The sequence below is a fragment of the Babylonia areolata genome, chromosome 7, assembly GCF_041734735.1.
Source record: "Babylonia areolata isolate BAREFJ2019XMU chromosome 7, ASM4173473v1, whole genome shotgun sequence".
Classification (NCBI taxonomy): Eukaryota; Metazoa; Mollusca; class Gastropoda; order Neogastropoda; family Buccinidae; genus Babylonia; species Babylonia areolata.
In genome coordinates, this window is record NC_134882.1 from 42,498,738 (window position 1) to 42,516,860 (window position 18,123).

Sequence of the window (18,123 nt, forward strand, 5' to 3'; positions counted from 1 at the left end):
GTTTCACTCAACCTGAATGGTGCATTGACCGCTGTTATTGTTTATTGACTGCTGTTACCATCACGTTTCACTCAACCTGAATGGTGCACTGACCGCTGTTATTGTTTACTGACTGCTGTTACCATCACGTTTCACTCAACCTGAATGGTGCATTGACCGCTGTTATTGTTTATTGACTGCTGTTACCATCACGTTTCACTCAACCTGAATGGTGCATTGACCGCTGTTATTGTTTATTGACTGCTGTTACCATCACGTTTCACTCAACCTGAATGGTGCATTGACCGCTGTTATTGTTTACTGACTGCTGTTACCATCACGTTTCACTCAACCTGAATGACATACTGACCACCGTTACCATTATGTTTCACTCAACCTGAATGACATACTGACTGCTGTTACCATTATGTTTCACTCAACCTGAATGACATATTGACCACTGTTACCATTTACTGACCGCTGTTACCATTATGTTTCACCCAACCCGAATGGTGCTCTGACCACTGTTACCATTTACTGACCGCTGTTACCATTATGTTTCACCCAACCTGAATGGTGCTCTTACCACTGTTACCGTTTACTGACCGCTGTTACCATTATGTTTCACCCAACCCGAATGGTGCTCTGACCGCTGTTACCGTTTACTGACCACTGTTACCATTATGTTTCACCCAACCTGAATGGTGCTCTGACTGCTGTTACCGTTTACTGACTGCTGTTACCATTATGTTTCCCTCAACCTAAGTGACATACTGACTGCAGTGTCGACACCATAATGTTTCATTCAACCTGACTGACGTATTGACTGCAGTTTATGTTTATTGACCACTGTTAGTGTTACCATTACGTTTCACATCTTAAAATACAACTCATGGCATAGATAAGAGTATTGTGTTTTACAATCAGTATGAAAATCTTTCACTATTCTCTAATCATTCACCCACATGGTTGTTCTGTAAGTAAATGTAAAGTACTCAGAAACTTCCTTTATGCATTATTACCATTCACAATCAGGTTGCAACATTAGTGCTGATTTTTCTGATTTTCACCAAAATAAACTGCAGTGACTTCATCTCTGCCTTTCCCAGCATTTACCCGCTTTCTTCCATGCTCTTTCAGTTACTTCAAATGTGTATTTTTTACTATTACATGCCGGTTACTAAACTGTATCAGTGTATCACACACACACACACACACACACACACACACACACACACACACATATGCACACACATATCAGAAATGATCACTATCTAATTCTAAATAAACATTTCATGGGGAAAAGTCAAACATCATAAACAATGGACGAAAAACCCATCTTCAAGCAACAAATCCTTGCTTAGCATAAAAAACTGACAAACCATTTTCACAATCAATCATACACAATAAACTGTCAGTCCACAATTTCTTTGTGACAAAAAAACGAAAAAACAAACAAAAAACCCACAACACAAGAAATGCTTGGAATGATTCAAATATCAAATAAAGAAGATGCCAGAGTAAACGACATTTTGAGCGCCAGCTCAAAAGCTTAATGTTCTCAAGAGCGCTAACAATAACACCAGTAACAGCTCAACAGTTGGGGGATGATACTGCTAGGAGTCAAGTGACAGACACAGGGCACATAATCACCCAGCAAAACATACAGAACCAGGATGCTGACACCTAACACCTACGCCTCCAGGAAGGAAAAAAAAAATCACTGAATCACTAGGGGGGGATGGGGGGAGGGGGAGGGGCACAGAAAGGAATCCAGCCTTTAAACAAACACTAGTCCATACAAGCTCCACTGATACAGATCTGCCAAGCAACCATCATAGAAGCACCAGGGTTCACAGTGAGGAACCTGCCCCCAGAACGAAAAGCTAGTCCATGGATACAACCTGACAGGGATACCCACCACCTGCAAGCAAACACGCCATCATGTCACTCGACACCTGCCTCCTGGAAGTGATCAACATCCACCCTCATTCCTCCTGAAGAAAGCACAACACGGGGACTGAAAGTAACACCACCACTCTGATCAGTGTCAGCAGTCAGTGTCAATGACTTCACCTCTTTTCCCCAACACTCCAATTCCGTCTCTTTTCCTGAGCACTTCAATTCCATCTTCAAATCCATGACAGTAGTTAAGTTCAGGTATGTGTGCTGGGCAGTGGTGCTGTGGCAGAATGGGTCAGGCGTGTTGGACTTGTCATCCAGTGTTCACCAGTGATCAGGGTTCGAGGCCCCGTTTTGGCAAGGTGTTGTGTCCTTGGGAAAGGCACTTGACTCTGATTTCCCTCACTTCACCCTGGTCTGAATGGGTATGACTTCAGTTGGGGAAGGATGAAAAGGCGGAAAGGACAGGACTGGGCCTTGCCTTCCTAAGCCAAGCACTAGACACAGGCTATGGGGCTTTAACCATTTTTAACTTAAATATGTACCTGATGTTCCCCTGTTAACTTCAAAAAGCTGAGAGAAAAACAGACAGATCAAGAACAAGGGTAAGTGAAGAACTGAATAAACAAAGGCAGTGATGTGCACACACACACACACACACACACACACACAAAAACCCACACACATTGCCATCACTGACCTTGATAAAGCCTGGCTCCCTCTCAGGAGAGTCGGTGCTGGATAGGCGGTCCTTCCACACCACGGGCATGCTGGTGGCCGCACTGCTGTCTCCCAGAGGCGTGAAGTCCGGAACCAGGTGGGTGGCGGAGCGCGACGGCGTCATCGCCTCATCCGTCGTGATGCTGTACTTGCGCGGCTCTCTGTCCCGACTGTTCAGTAGTGTCTGCTTGCGACTGGGCAGCACGCTGGCAGAACTGGCTGACCTGGAGATCGGCTTTTTCGGCATGGACGCCGACGGCACAGTGAGAAGGCCGGTTGGCAGATGGGATGGACGCTCCAGAGTGCTGGTGGGGGACTGGTTGATGGGTGTGGGGGGTGTGGAGCTGAAGGCCACAGTGCTGGTGGGCAGGGCCAGGACATCCCCGCTCTCTGCGCTGCCTTCCATGTCAATGTCGTCCTCGTCCTCAGAGGTCCTCTCCCCGCCACTCTCATCGGCCAACCCCTGAGGAGGCGGGGACAGAGTGTTGTCCGAGCGGGCCAGGTGAAACTCCTCATCTATCACCGAGTCCTCCTCCTCTTCCTTGTTCAGCAACGGAGCGCTGTGTGACTGATTGCTGTCCAGGTTGGGAGCGATGTCCAAGCTCTCCCGTGACCGATCGCCGTTAGGGTCTGACCGGGACTTCTGCTTCCCACTCTTCCCATTCTTCTTCTCCTGTTTCTCAGAGTCTGAGGTGTCCGAGCCCAGACCCCCCATCACACTCTCGACCACATCTGGGTACGACAGGTGGTCACTTCCTTCCGATGCCAGCTGAGAGTCTGCCAGTGACGTCTGAGACTGCTGTTTGGTTTCCTCATCACTGTCACCGTCACCGTCATCGCACGACATTTTGAGTGCAGAAAAACCATTGCTGTCCACTGACCCTTCCTCCTGTCCTGACGCCTTTTTGTGAGGAGGGTGAGTAATGAAACGAGCACCTCCCTGAAATCACAAAAAACTGCCTTTGTTACTAATGAGGATTATATCATACACAAACTGAATCATGTCTGAGAATGTTAAATCTAAATTAGTTGGCGCTCCAGAGTATTTTACACACAGAAACTAGGCAGTGAAAGAGTTATATATCAGCAGTTTTCCACTGCTTCCTATCAAGTAAACTCTCTAGCCACCGCTACTCCAAGGATGATCCCACATGGTCAAACACCTACACTCCACAAGGTGAGGTCAATCTTCACCTGACTTTGAGCTGATCCCCAAGAAGATCCTCACTGAAGACGTCCACCCAGAGCAAACTGTTCCAGTATCACAGTACTGTTCATGAAGTAGTCTATATATATATATATATATATATATATATATATATATATATATATATATATATATATATATATATATATATATATTTCAGTATGTGTCTTCCCAAAAAGGACATCTATTGCTCAAGTTTCAGCCTCCAAAGCTATGAAGGTTGATGTCATCTTACATAAACTAAATAATGCATTCATATTATGAAGAACAAAATAAGAAGCCATAAACTTTTTAATGGCAATATTTTGAAAGGCAAGTATTGGTAACAACCTGATGGAAAATTTCAGTTTCTCAGAGGCGTCCTTAGGGCTGGCAACAGGACAAAATACTGACAAAGCCACCAATCATATCACCTTATTCATTAAGTTACTGCTAGCAACAGGATAAAATGCTCCCAGTCAGAGCCACCAATCAGATTACTTTATGGCTGGCAACAGGACAAAATACTGCCAGTCAGAGCCACCAGTCAGATTACCTTATGGCTGGCAACAGGACAAAATACTGCCAGTCAGAGCCACCAGTCAGATTACCTTATTGCCAGTCAGAGCCACCAGTCAGATTACCTTATGGCTGGCAACAGGACAAAATACTGACAGACAGAGCCACCAGTCAGATTACCTTATGGCTCAGCTGTGTCTGACAGGACAAAATACAGCCAGCCACCAATGGGATTACCGTACGGCTGGCAACAGGACAGAATACTGATGGACAGAGGCACCAATCAGATTACAGACAGACAGGGCCACCAATCAGATTACCTTATGGCTGTGGCTGGCAACAGGGCTGGCTTCACTGCGTCGATGGGGGCGCCCTCTGCTGGCGGCTTCCTCTGCCTGCCCAAAGGCTGCGTCTTCCCCGCGGCCCCCTCGTCCCCCAACCTCCATTCCTGGGCCATACATGGCCTGCACATGGCCCAGGGTGGCCAGGGTGGTGATCCCTGTCCGCCTCTTGGGGCAGGGCGCTGTGTTCACCAGCTTCAGGAACTTCTTGTTGCGGCCGATGGTAGGGTGGAAGGTGTGGGTGGTGCTGCTGACGATGGGCCTCGGAGCATCTGAGATCTCGCTGACCCCCTCGTCCTCCAGCATCCGCTCCTGTGCCATCTTGGGGCGGGCAGCCTGCTCCCCGTCCCCAGACTGTGCCTGGGGGTAGTCACCACTTTCCGGAGACTTCTCCCTGGCACCCAGGTGAGTGTCACTGTCAGGGGTTCTCTCCCGGTGCGGGGAGACCGGTCGGAAGTCAGGCGTGTCATTATGGCCATGGGGGTCGGCCTCTCTGCTGTCCAAACTATCATCGCTGTGCTGGGGCGTGATGGACGCCAGAGCAGCATGGCCGACTTTCCGGTTGACCGGCTTCAATGGCTCAGATTCTGCACCCTCTTCCTCCACCTCATCCACACGCTCTACAGAGCAGCGATCGGGGCTCGGCCCGTGGGACACCCGTAGAAACTCCGTAGGAACTGACCCTTCACGTCTGAAGTCTGTCCTTTCACTGCCCTGACGGTGAAGGAGCTGCTCCCCAAGAAGCTTGCCACTCTTGTTCTTCAAACGATCCGTCAGAATCTTCAGGCTACGAGACCGATCTCTGGTGAAGTGAGGGTCATCCACTGTGGGTGAACCGATCCTAGGAGACTGGTTGGGAGAAGTGGTGGTGGACTGAGACTTGTAGGGCAGTGTGGAATACCCGCCAGGGTGAGGCTGGTGCTGGTGGTGTCCAGATAAATGCCGTGGTCGTATAAAGGTCTTGAAATCGATTTTCTTCAAGTTCTGTATGTCTTCCAAGATGGACTGGATCTCCTCTCGCCCCGGATCGGTCTTGGAGCGGGAGGGGGAGCGGGTGCCAGCACAGGAAGGCAGCTTGGGGCGAACCACTTTGGGGGAGAAGGAGGTGGACTTGGGGCCGGTCACCGCACAGGTGGGCATGGCGCTGTCTTCTCCATCACCGCTTCCCTCACTGCTGCTCTTCACCTCCATGCTAGCACACACTGTTCCACTGACACACACTGCACACACCGCCCCACCGACAGACACTGCACAAACATCAACTGCACTTCTCTTGACAAAGTGTTGCCCAGGAATCAGGTACAGCTCTGTTCTATCCACACTGTTGTGAGCGGTGTGTGGTCAAAGGATCTTCAACAACAAGCACAGATGGTTGACCCACAGTGGCCACAGTACAACACGTTCACAGCAGTAGAAAGAAAGAAAGAAAGAACTGAACACAAAGTGTGTGTGTGTGTGTACAAAGTGCAGATCAAGTTGTGTGAATGTCGTTCTGAACAGCCACAGTGATTTCAGATCATCATCCATACACCACAGGGATCACCTCCACACCCTAACAACTGCAACGATACACATGACATTCACAACACAGTCACCAGCCATGTCATCCATAGGAAGAAGTTTTGGAATATAACCCACTGAAAACTTTTGTCTTCTCTTCATGGACGGGTTTCACTTTCTGTACAAGCAACAAAGTCCACAGGATTTTGACTGAGCTGACAGGTCAAAGATGGGATCCAAGTAACAACTGAGCTGTCTCATCAGCCCATTGGTATTCTGCAACACAGGGGAAAAAAACACAAATATATTTGCATGTTTAGATTCAAGGAGGTGTCCAAAAATGAAGACTAATCCATATATGTTGAACCACATCTGCTACAATGATATAAAAAAATAATCAAAAATAAAGAAGAGCACATGCCCAATCTACATATAAATCCAACACACTCTTCATGATAGAGAGAGTGACTCACAGAGAGAGAGACACACACACACACAGACAGACAGAGAGAGAGACACTGAGAGAGAGACAGACAGACAGACAGAGACAGAGAGAGACAGAGACTCAAAGAGAGAGATACTTTTTTTCTTTTTCTTTTTTTAATGTCATGAAATATGTCAAAATCTTACTCCAGTGTTCCTTGCAGTGACATGTTCTCAAAATGCTGGCATTGTAAGGCTGAACACAACAGGCCTGATTGTTCGTACTATCAACACAGATCTCAACAAGCAGCAACATGTTTCCACAAAATTTACACCAAACAAGTACAGTTACTCTTGCTGCTGTGGGTAAGACAGGAAGCAAGGTCCAACAGCCTTTCATGGCCTTGAGGGCAGTGAGTCCATACTCGTTGTGTCTAGAGTTTGGCACAGGAAGGCAGGGCCAAATCTTCTCCTTCCACTGTTTGAACTTTCCCCAACCAAAATCAGGTACCCATTCACACCTAAGTAGAGTGAGGAAAATCAAAGTAAAGTGCCTTTCCCCAACAAAGCAACACTATGTCAGAAGAAGGCTTCAGATCCTGATCACAGGTGAACACTGGATCAGAATTCCAATGTCAAATTGATTCTGCCACAGAAAATCAAATAATAAACTCAATAAATCAACCTTTTTGGGGGGGGGCTAGGGTGTAGGGTGGGAGGGTCATCTAGTGTTTTTGTTAAAGAACCTACAGACACACCGCACACAAATGTAAAATAACACCAAGAAAGCTCCTTTTCCTGCATGAAAACTAAATGGGTTAAGTGCTGTGCAACACTTTGTCTTCTGGTTATGTGCTTTGGTTGATCTATCCTTCTTTCTTACTTACTAACTCCTCTTCACTAAGACTGGAACATAAGGTGCCAATAAATCTTCTCCAGTCATTATGGCCTTGAACAAGCCAGCTGATTCCATTCCAGGTCTTGCCTGCTGTTTTTATCTCCCCTTCCAGTCTTCTCCATGTGCCTCTCTCTTTTCCCTGGTGGTGCTCATCTGAAGGCAGTGTAAGGATGTCTGATTTTATTCATCCTCAGGACATGGCCCAGCCACCTCTAACGTCTGCTTTGACTCATCCATGATGATGTTATGCCTGTGCATCTGCTCACTTCTTTGTTGATGACATGCTGTTCCCAGTGAATTCTGAGGATTTGACAGAAACACTGTCCTTTGAATCCTCTAATTCTAAACCCAGTTTCAATTTTCTCATTCCTTCTCCAGGTTTCAAAGGCATATGATATAGGAGGACAGAGCAAAAATTTGATTTGTAAATCTTCAGTTTGGTGTTGGTCTGCAAGATGGGTGGCTTCCAGATGTTCTTCAGTCTAATGAAGGCTGGTGCTGAGAGGCAGTCTATCTAATTCTAATGGAGTAAAAAATGTCACTGCACAGGTTCAATGCTTATTTTCAAATGTCCATGGCCTCACTGAGATAATTTCTGTCAGTCAATACTGTAGATGTATTCATATAGTGCTGAAGCATGAGCAGCAACAAATCAAAGCGCTTTCACAACCAACTTTCACTAGCATGCATAACTCTGAAACAAAGGATGAATAAGATGTAGATAGAAGGCTGGAGAAATTACGAACAGGAAAAGGGAGTGTCTGGAGGACTCGTTTTGAAAAGAGGTAGGTTGTAAGGTCAGACTTGAAAGAGCTGCAGGGATCTGACAAAGCGAAAGGGGGAGATCATCACAAATGCAATGTCAAGGGACCCAGAAAGAGCAGCAGCCAGTTGTGGAGTATTTGAACAGATCTGGGAATGCAGAAACAAAGTGGATCTGAAGCTGATTACAGTGTGTGAGGTGGGGTGGAGTGATGAAGGCAGGCACACAGATCCTTCACATCCAAATATAACAAAGACAATACATACATCCTATGTTTCACTTCAAGTCCAAGACAAAAACACCCCAAAAAGTTGTTCTCAGTTTTGAATAAAGTGTAACTTTGCTTTGGTACTTTCCCTCTACTGTTGCTGCTGTTTACAAACATACATTGTGTGAGTCAAATAAATGACACTTGCCAGAATTTTCTCCCTGTTCACTACTGTACACTAATCATTCAGATGAGATGATAAACCAAGGGCCAATGTAAATTATGCACTTAGCACATGTAAAAGAACCCATGGCAACAAATGAGTTGTTCCTGTAAAATATGTCATCATATCTACTCTAATATACATGTGTGTGCATATGAGTGACTGAAACTTGACTGAATGACACTGGAAACAAATGATAGACAGCTTTCAGTCAGCTTGGCCTTGAGAGGTTTGAAAGAACTATATAAATGTACTGTCATCATTATCATCTGGAGACAAACTGACAGCATCATTTTATGAGAAAGCTAACTGATTTATTATGTGTACCTTTTATTTTTCTGTGTGCAGTCTGATGAGCAGAGACTGTTGCTAAGCAGCATTGACTTAATGCAGTCTGGTGTCCAGTGGCTGTTGTTAAGCAGCAATGACTTAATGCAGTCTGATGAGCAGAGACTGTTGCTAAGCAGCATTGACTTAATGCAGTCTGGTGTCCAGTGGCTGTTGCTAAGCAGCAATGACTTAATACAGTCTGGTGTCCAGTGGCTGTTGCTAAGGAGCAATGACTTAATGCAGTCTGGTGACCAGTGGCTGTTGCTAAGCAGCATTGACTTAATAGTCTGGTTTCCAGTGGCTGTTGCTAAGCAGCAATGACTTAATGCAGTCTGGTGTGCAGTGGCTGTTGCTAAGCAGCATTGACTTAATGCAGTCTGGTGTGCAGTGGCTGTTGCTAAGCAGCAGTGACTTAATGCAGTCTGGTGTCCAGTGGCAGTTGCTAAGCAGCATTGACTTAATGCAGCCTGGTGTCCAGTGGCTGTTGCTAAGCAGCACTGACTTAATACAGTCTGGTGTCCAGTGGCTGTTGCTAATCAGCATTGACTTAATGCAGTCTGGTGACCAGTGGCTGTTGGTAAGCAGCATTGACTTAATACAGTCTTGTGTCCAGTGGCTGTTGCTAAGGAGCAATGACTTAATGCAGTCTGGTGACCAGTGGCTGTTGCTAAGCAGCATTGACTTAATAGAGTCTGGTGTCCAGTGGCTGTTGCTAAGCAGCATTGACTTAATGCAGTCTGGTGTCCAGTGGCTGTTGCTAAGCAGCATTGACTTAATGCAGTCTGGTGTCCAGCGGCTGTTGCTAATCAGCAATGACTTAATCAGTTAATGCAGTCTGGTGACCAGTGGCTGTTGCTAATCAGCAATGACTTAATCAGTTAATGCAGTCTGATGTGCAGTGGCAGTTGCTGAGCAGCAATGACTTAGTTAATGCAGTCTGGTGTGCAGTGGCAGTTGCTAAGCAGAATGCAATGATTCAAAGCAGCCTGATGTACAGTGGCTATTGTTCAGCAGCAATGACTTCATGCAGTGAGGGTGAATCTGAAAAGCAAGAACTACTTTTCATGTACTATACTTTTAACACATTCAACCCTGGTGAGTTCACAGCCTCAGAAGGCTTCCCTGCTAATCTGATGCTGAATAAACACAGAAAATATACATACTGTTTTTCATCCATATTATGTGTGGACACATCTGGAAATACTGCAGAAGTTTCCTTGTGGTTTATGCATTTATATGTAGGAACATGAAAACTGTTTTAATGGGACAAATTTTGACGTCAGAGTAATGCTCAGGCACAGGGCTTATTACGGTAAGTGGTGTAACTGATCTTAATGAACAAAAGTAATGCAATCTCAAGAGTAAGAGTTTCAGTTCCGGTTTCTCAAGGAGGCGTTACAGTGTTTTGACAAATCCATCAATGCAACAATACATCTGCTAGGCCGATGCCTGACTACCAGCATAACCCCAAATGCCCTAAGTCAGGCCTTGAGTGCATGCATATGATTAGACGCTCAGCTCATTTTCCAGTCAAACTTGGGAGAAAAGCAGAGACCAGGATCCATAACCAGACCCTCCAGGACACTGTATTCGCAGATAAGCGTCTTAACTATTCTGCCACCTTCTTTAAGTCTAAAAATTTATAAAGACTGATGACTCTGACCTGTAACCTCATCTGATCTCAAACATCTGCGCTTCACTGACGACTGTAGATGTCAGCAGCAGTCCAGAGTAAAACAAAACTAACAACACCAGCATTAAAGTGTGCCACTCACTGGTAATTAATGGTAGCTTGCTCCTTTCCAACTGATCTCTTACTCTTAGCATTCCTCACATGTTTTCCTTTCAGCTCATGCTAATAACAAAAATGGGAGAAAGAAGGGTGTGGGTAGCAGTGGGAGGAAGTGTATAAACGACCCAAAAATTGACTCTCCTCACCAGGGAACAAAGCCGAATTAAACAAAACATTCAAAACATTACATCCAAAAAGAACACTCCTGAGTATTTCTGGAACACAACACGCAAGCCTGAGGGTACAAAAGGTAAGCGGCAAAACCAGAGTGCACACGAAAGAAAGCATCAAAACAAAAGAACAACAAAACACTAACAATCTGAAAGTGCTGAGGAAGTATCTGTGTAAACAAAGTCCTCTAAAAATAACTCATCTGGGGAATTCGGCTCGCATGAATTTGTTATACAAATGACACGGCTCCTGACAGCGTATAAATATGCGTCCCTGACATTTTAAAAATGGAAAGGGTGCATTGTCTGTTCATCAAAACAGGTCCCTGGGGCATTCAAAACATTTCAGGAATGAACACATAAAAAGTATGCAAAATCGTGTATCATAATTACAGTCTGACGTTACGATCACATGCCATGATGAAGAGTTATTCCGTTCGCCAACAGGAAGCAATTTCTTCCCTCCCTCCCCCATAATTCTGTTATCTTCACTGCTGTTTCCATGAAAACATATCCATTTTTAAGCCCCCTCCTTCCCTCCCTCCCCCATAATTCTATTCTCTTCACTGCTGTTTCCATGAAAACATGTCCACTTTTCAGCCCAGAAAACCAAGACAATTATGACTAGAATCTATGCCTTGTATGCAGATTTGATCAGAATATGTTGCAGAAGAGTGCCCCTCTGAAGGTAGTCTGGGCCTCCCTCAGAAGAATGGTAAAAGTGTCCCTGGGACCCCCAACATTTCTAACCCATCAGAAGCCCTGGATGACACAAAACCTGACAAAGCAGAAAACTGCTCCGCTGACAGTGAACAGAAAGTACTTTCCGCCCCAGTAATGACAGCTTCAAACTTCAAACAAGGGAGCTAGGAGACACACACATTACTAGTCTTCATTTAAATGCAATTTATGTATGCATACAGTGATACACACACACACACACACACACACACACACACACACACACACACACATAACTATGTGTGTGTGTGTGTTCAAAATCTGCTTATGTACCATTAACATAACATTGCCATTAGTCTTTCAATTAACAAGAATGAAAAATAAAACTGAATTTCCAGACAGACACAGTGACATTCAGATTTTATCTAGATATACAGCACAGTACTTTTTTTTTCTATCACTTACTCCTGCCTTTGACAGTTTGTACAACTAAGCAACCAAAGAATGATTACAAGATAAAGAGGACGATAACCCATGCATGTGTGTGTGCGCATGTGCAAAATGTCTTCACATATAAAAATAAAAATGAAGTACACATATAATGTGCACACACACAAACACACACACACACAAACACACACACAATCTGAACAAACATCATGCATCAAGCTGTATAACTCACTAATTACAAATGTAATTAAAAAACGAACACCAGTAATTGCAACACACAAGCCATCGCCCACAGACAGGGGTTCAGTCATGCTGGAACCCAGCCACAGATAGTGAGTGGCTGAGACCTGTCCACATCACAATGAACATTACTCAGAGATAAGACTGCTGTGGGCTACCAATTACGCAACACCACCCTTTGGTCTTATCTGGACAGCGCCTCTGCAGTTTTGTGTACCTGAAAATGAGAACGCCTTGAAACAAAGACTTCACCCCCAAAAATGCAAAGCCCAATCATGGCCAATGGCAGCTGTCAGGTGGCTTTACCCAGATAGGTGGCCTGTTGTGCAAATGACTCGGTGTTTGTAAAGCTCTTGGAGCTTGGTCTCTTGCTGAATATCGGAGATATATATATATATATATATATATACACATATATATATGTATGTATATATACATATATATATGTATGTATATATATATGAGTATCCACATCCAATTAACAGAAAGCATCATTTATAAAAAGTACCAGAACAAGAAAGTGAAAAAGAAAGAAAGGGAGAGCTTGTTTGTTTTCATAAAGAAATATGCACAAAAAAATAAAATGAACATCACCACCACACGTCTAGTAAAGTTTGAGGTCAATACTACGTACCACTTGATTACGTTCCATTTCCCATCTCAACCCAAAAGCAAAAGCAACAAAAAAAGCTCCCCCCCCCCCACACACACACACTCCCCCTCCTCCTCCTCATCCCCTTAACATGGTGTATCACTGTTACATCCCCACTCTCAAAGGGAAAAAACACATGATTAATGCACACTAATTCTAGATTGACACAATGACATTCAGATTTTCTTGGTTACATGTGTGAAGAAAAAAAAATGTATACATTACAAGCTTAAATTCATAAGAAAAGAATTTCAAAGATTTCTTTTTTCAAACGTTGAACCAGGCAAGAAATCAGCTCCTTTTTTTTAAGCTGCTCCAAATTGGTATGGATAGAATTTCACTATTTCTAACAACACTAATTTAATTCAAACAGAAGTCCTACTTGAACACAGTCAAAATATCATACAACTTTGGTTTTAGTTGTTGTTTGTTTGTTTTGTTGTTTATTTGGTTTGTTTTGGGAGTGTGGTGGGGTGGTGGGGCGGGGGTGGGGATGGGGGGGTACTTCTTAAGCCCCACTTGAAAGCAGTGACAAGTCATGACTGGTCAAAAACAAGAAACTGGCATGCACTCACTACCAAAACAATGTTTTTGGTGAACTATTTCAGCAGCGTCTCTGAAAGGCTGCTCCAAACTAACACTGCACAATTTCACTGGAAGAGAGGGAGGCTCGCTCTCCATCAATGTATGTGAAAATACTTTTTATATAATAACATACAATATATATACAGATCTATTTTCATTCATTCAACACCTTAAAAAACAAATAAAGATGAAAAAACAATAACAATTACTTTGTACAATATATGTTTTACTCCACTGACTACCACAAATATTTACTGTTATTTCTTTGCTAAAAAGCACAAACACCACACACACATGTGCATGCAAATGCGTGCACACACACACACACACACACACACACACAAATAGAAAACACACACACACACACACACACACACACACACACACACACTTTTATGTCCACACACACACACACATTATTATGTCCAGGTTCATTACACTTTCAGCAAAGTTTTAAACAGTTAAAGTACAGTTTGATGGTAATGAATGCAAATATCATAAGTATGGAAAAGGAATTCTGCTTTTTTTTTTCCTTGGTAGAAAGGGAGGTTGAAGAGAGGGTATGAAGGGATCAAGCATGAAGAGATTATTTCTATTTATTTGCTTGTTTCCTACAAAAAATCTTTTTTGTTTTTTATTCAGATGTTTATTTTTGTTGCTCATTGTTCACTCTTTTGTTTTCGTGTGTGTATTTTTTTTTTCCTCTCTTTTTGTTCGTTTTTGTTTTGTTTTGAATGTGTGGCCATGATGTATTTTGACAAACAGGCAAATCATTTTCATCAAACAGATTTCCAAAATTTCACCTGTCAGGAAAACCCTGTTAATATCATCAGCTTTATCAAAATCCACTGACTTCGACCTTGAGATAAGATCACTCAAGAAGCAAATCTGACTTTAGTGAAATGTTATTAGTGGTCTGCCACTTTATGAAGTTTCATTTGTCAAAAAAAAAAAAAAGTTTCATTTGTCAGTTACGGTCTTGATCAGTTATAAAGAGAAATCAAAGCATGTAGAGACATCACCCATAAATGCTATACCCCATCTGCTTTTATATATACATATATATATATATATATAAATTAAAGAGCAGATACCTGACCTGAGCATAAACCCAACGCACTGATCAGGGTCTTGGAAGCCTGCCATAGCCATACCATCATACATATGATATACATCAACAAAATAAACAGATAAATACATTAAATCAATGTAGAACAAATAAAATCTTTGATCTTTAACCCTAGAACAGATAATACAACCTTGAGCTTAAAGTTTATGTAAAGAACAGAAAAAAGTTCTTTTACATTTAGATTACTTTAATCCATAAGCCTAGAACTGAGAAAATCTTTAACCCTAGATCAGAAAATGTTTTAAATCTTTAAGCCTTGAACACAGAATATCTTTCTTTAAGCATAGAACACAAGAAATCTTTCAGTTTCTTTAATCTTTCAGACTAGTAGTAGTAGTACAGTAGTAGAACAGATAAAATCTTCAGCTTAAAACACAGAAAATCATACCAGTCATTCACACAGTAGCAGAACAGAGAAAATCTTCCAGTTTAAAACACAGAAACTGAGAAAATGATCAAGCAAAGAACAGACAAAGCTGGGGAAATCTGAGATCTTAATAGACAATCTATACATCAGGAACATCAAATTTTCTTGGGATCTGAAGGCTCCTATCATTTCTATGGGAGGCTCCCCACCCTGAAGAAAGTATATTCCTATCGGTTTTTGGTTTGTTTTGTGTGTGTGTGTGTGTGTGTGTGTGTGTGTGTGTGTGTGTGTGTGTTTAATAGTACCAGCATTCAATTATTTGTTTTTGGAGGAAGGGGAAATGATATGTAAACAAATGATAAAACTGTTTCCTTAACAATAATGTCATCATCTAACAAATTGAAGGTCAAGGTCAAAGTAATAATAATCAATTAATTTAAAAGTTTCCAGTCAAGTGTCCAACTTACCTATGTTGCATTGAAAATTGTCACACACACACACACACACACACACACACACACACACACATTACACAGAAATATAGCCATGACACATGCTGTGATGTGCAAGGCATGATTCCCCTGTTGCAACCTTTTTTTCAATTATCAATAACTGTTTGGGGGGGGTGAGGCGGATAAAGTTAATAGGGTGAAGGGGGAGGGGGTAGAACATAATAAACCATTATTCCTTAAATTCAAAACAAGCTCTAAACAGAAAAGAAATGAACAAACTGTCTATTTCAATGGCAAATTAATGAACCAATAAAAAAAAAAATAAAATAAATAAATATATATATATATATATATATATATATATTCTGATTGATATGTCATTAAGTAAATGCTTGAACCGTATGTCTGCAATGTTCAAACCTTAAATCAGAAGTAAATGAAAACTGGGAGTGTGAATAAAAGTCTCTAAATAGGCTATCTTTAGTGTTTCAACTAAAAACTGTTGATTTCTAGGCTTTTTTTCTGGGGCCACTGAATATACTGACAGGCTGGTTTGCCTACAATACAATTTGAAGAATATGATGACACCTAAAAAAAAAATAATAATAAAAAAAAGTTAATCAACTCATAAAAACTTCTTTTTTTTTAGATAATGAAAAGGCATTTTATATGTAAAAAAAAAGAAAAGAAAGAAAAAGAAAGAAAGAAGAAAAGAAAAAAAAAAGTCCAACTTTAAAAGCCATGATTATTCGATACTGACCGACAAGTTCCAAGTTCCAAGCAGAAGAGTTGGGGGTGGGGGGTCGGGGGCTTATAAGAGAAAAAAAAAAAACAAAAAAACAAAAAAACGAAGCTTGGACTGAGCGACAAACGAAGCAAAGCCCCCTTTCATAACTTTGCAGACTTGTGCCTTTCCACCTGGCCTGAAGCTCACTTCGGAGCAAGCATCAGATTAGCTCGCACGGCTCATTATGCGAATCAAGGTGATAACAAAACATCCATCACAACGCCTCAAATACGAACGGAGATTCAGTGAGGCGAAATGTCGGTCTCTAAAATAGCATCGAACGCAAACAAACAAAGCGTTCGAGCTCTCAAAAAACACAACGAAAAAAAAAAACAAAAAAAAAACCAACAACAGATATTTGCACTTCTTTCGGACCGAACTCCACAGCCGACCTACCTCAGGCGCAGCTGCCGTGGGCCAAAACACTCTCTCTCCAAGAATTGTTCTTCGGCTTTAAAAGTTACCGAACCTAACTGCTCAGTTGTTAACTTAATCGAAACTGGTGGAGAAAGCATCGCTAAACTCGACACTGCATCAGACTTAAGCAAAGCAAAGAAAGAAATATTCAAACACCAACATTTTGTCTCACCTATGATGCGAAATTGGAAGCTCCGCCATATTGGTTGGGTGATAAGGCTGACTGGCTGGCTCCTTCGGAGCGCATACCCCCCCTCCGAAAAAAATGGGACTACCAGCTCCCGGCGCTGTGATGCGCTTGGGTCAGCGCGATGTTTCGCTTCGCCTCCAACATCTTTTTACCTGGCACACGCTTTTTTTTTTTCATCACAAAGCGGCTTTCATCTTCGTGCTTTATGGTGAAACGAGGAGAGCCGTCTCTACTTTTGTTGTGTACATTTCAAAAGTTGCATACCATAATGGAATCGCCCCACCCACCCACACCTAATTGAAATGGGTTGGAAAGATGCTGAAGGCAGACGCTCAGCCACGAACTGTAGAATAAAACGACCAGGAAATGATAATAACAAGAAATAACGCACTGTAACACATTGGGGTAACTTTTTACAAGATCGCCAACCAGACTGATAGCCTTTGAAAAGAAAACGACATTCAACTTTATCCAAATTATCCGCGCGTGGGTTCTGGCATCACAAGAGTTTACCCCTGTGTGCGGAATACTTATTTTAAAGCTACCTTTCCACAGCAGCCAGCACTACCTGTATCCGCGGGCCGCGTTTAGGACGGCGGCCGCCGCGGCTCAGAAAACACCTGAGCGGGTAACTTACAAAAGAACCAGCTACTGATTATACTGAGGAAGTTGTGTTTCTTTTCAGGTGTGTCCACGCGTTGAGAATGTCAATTAATTCAGTCGATCTCAAGATGACTGAAGGAATTCTGCGACTGAACTGTGTTCTTGATAATTAATTCATTTGCACTGAGTGACGGCAGCCCAATCGACCGCATCATACTAGCTATTATCACGACTGAAAACAAAGGCCTACCGCAACTGCATGACGATTATTTTTAACTGATGGAGTTAAAAATACACGAATGAATAAAGCATTTATCTAGTATACCCATATCCCTTCCCCAAACTGAACCCCTAGGAAAAACAAAAACAAAAAGTGAACAACAATAGTCGACAGAGTCAGTCACTACTGTATGCGCATAATTTGAAACACGGTCATACAGGGAACACCCAAATTCAATTCGATAAGTGAGGTATATCGATTCCGTCAGTTCTGCGGCCGCTTGACAAACGATTCCGTCAGTTCGATCTAACGCAGACACGATATGGTGGACACGATACAAATAGTTCTAAATATGCGGTGCCGCAGGGTTATATACCTTTATCATAGTAGAACAAC

The 18,123-nt window shown here is 42.7% G+C and overlaps 1 protein-coding gene across 2 annotated transcripts in view; it reads right to left on the reverse strand.

The window, feature by feature from the left end:
* Nucleotides 1-17,010, reverse strand: part of LOC143284268 (rho guanine nucleotide exchange factor 17-like) — a 64,337-nt gene extending 47,327 nt beyond the window's left edge. For both annotated transcript variants that reach the window (XM_076590955.1, XM_076590954.1), the window contains exons 1-3: nucleotides 16,887-17,010; nucleotides 4,627-6,423; nucleotides 2,582-3,541 (exon numbers count right to left, since the gene is read on the reverse strand). In XM_076590955.1, coding sequence (XP_076447070.1) covers nucleotides 2,582-3,541; nucleotides 4,627-5,838 — 2,172 coding nt within the window. In that variant the 5' untranslated portion in view covers nucleotides 5,839-6,423; nucleotides 16,887-17,010. The remainder of the gene's footprint in view (nucleotides 1-2,581; nucleotides 3,542-4,626; nucleotides 6,424-16,886) is intronic.
* Between the last annotated feature and the right edge of the window lie 1,113 nt (nucleotides 17,011-18,123).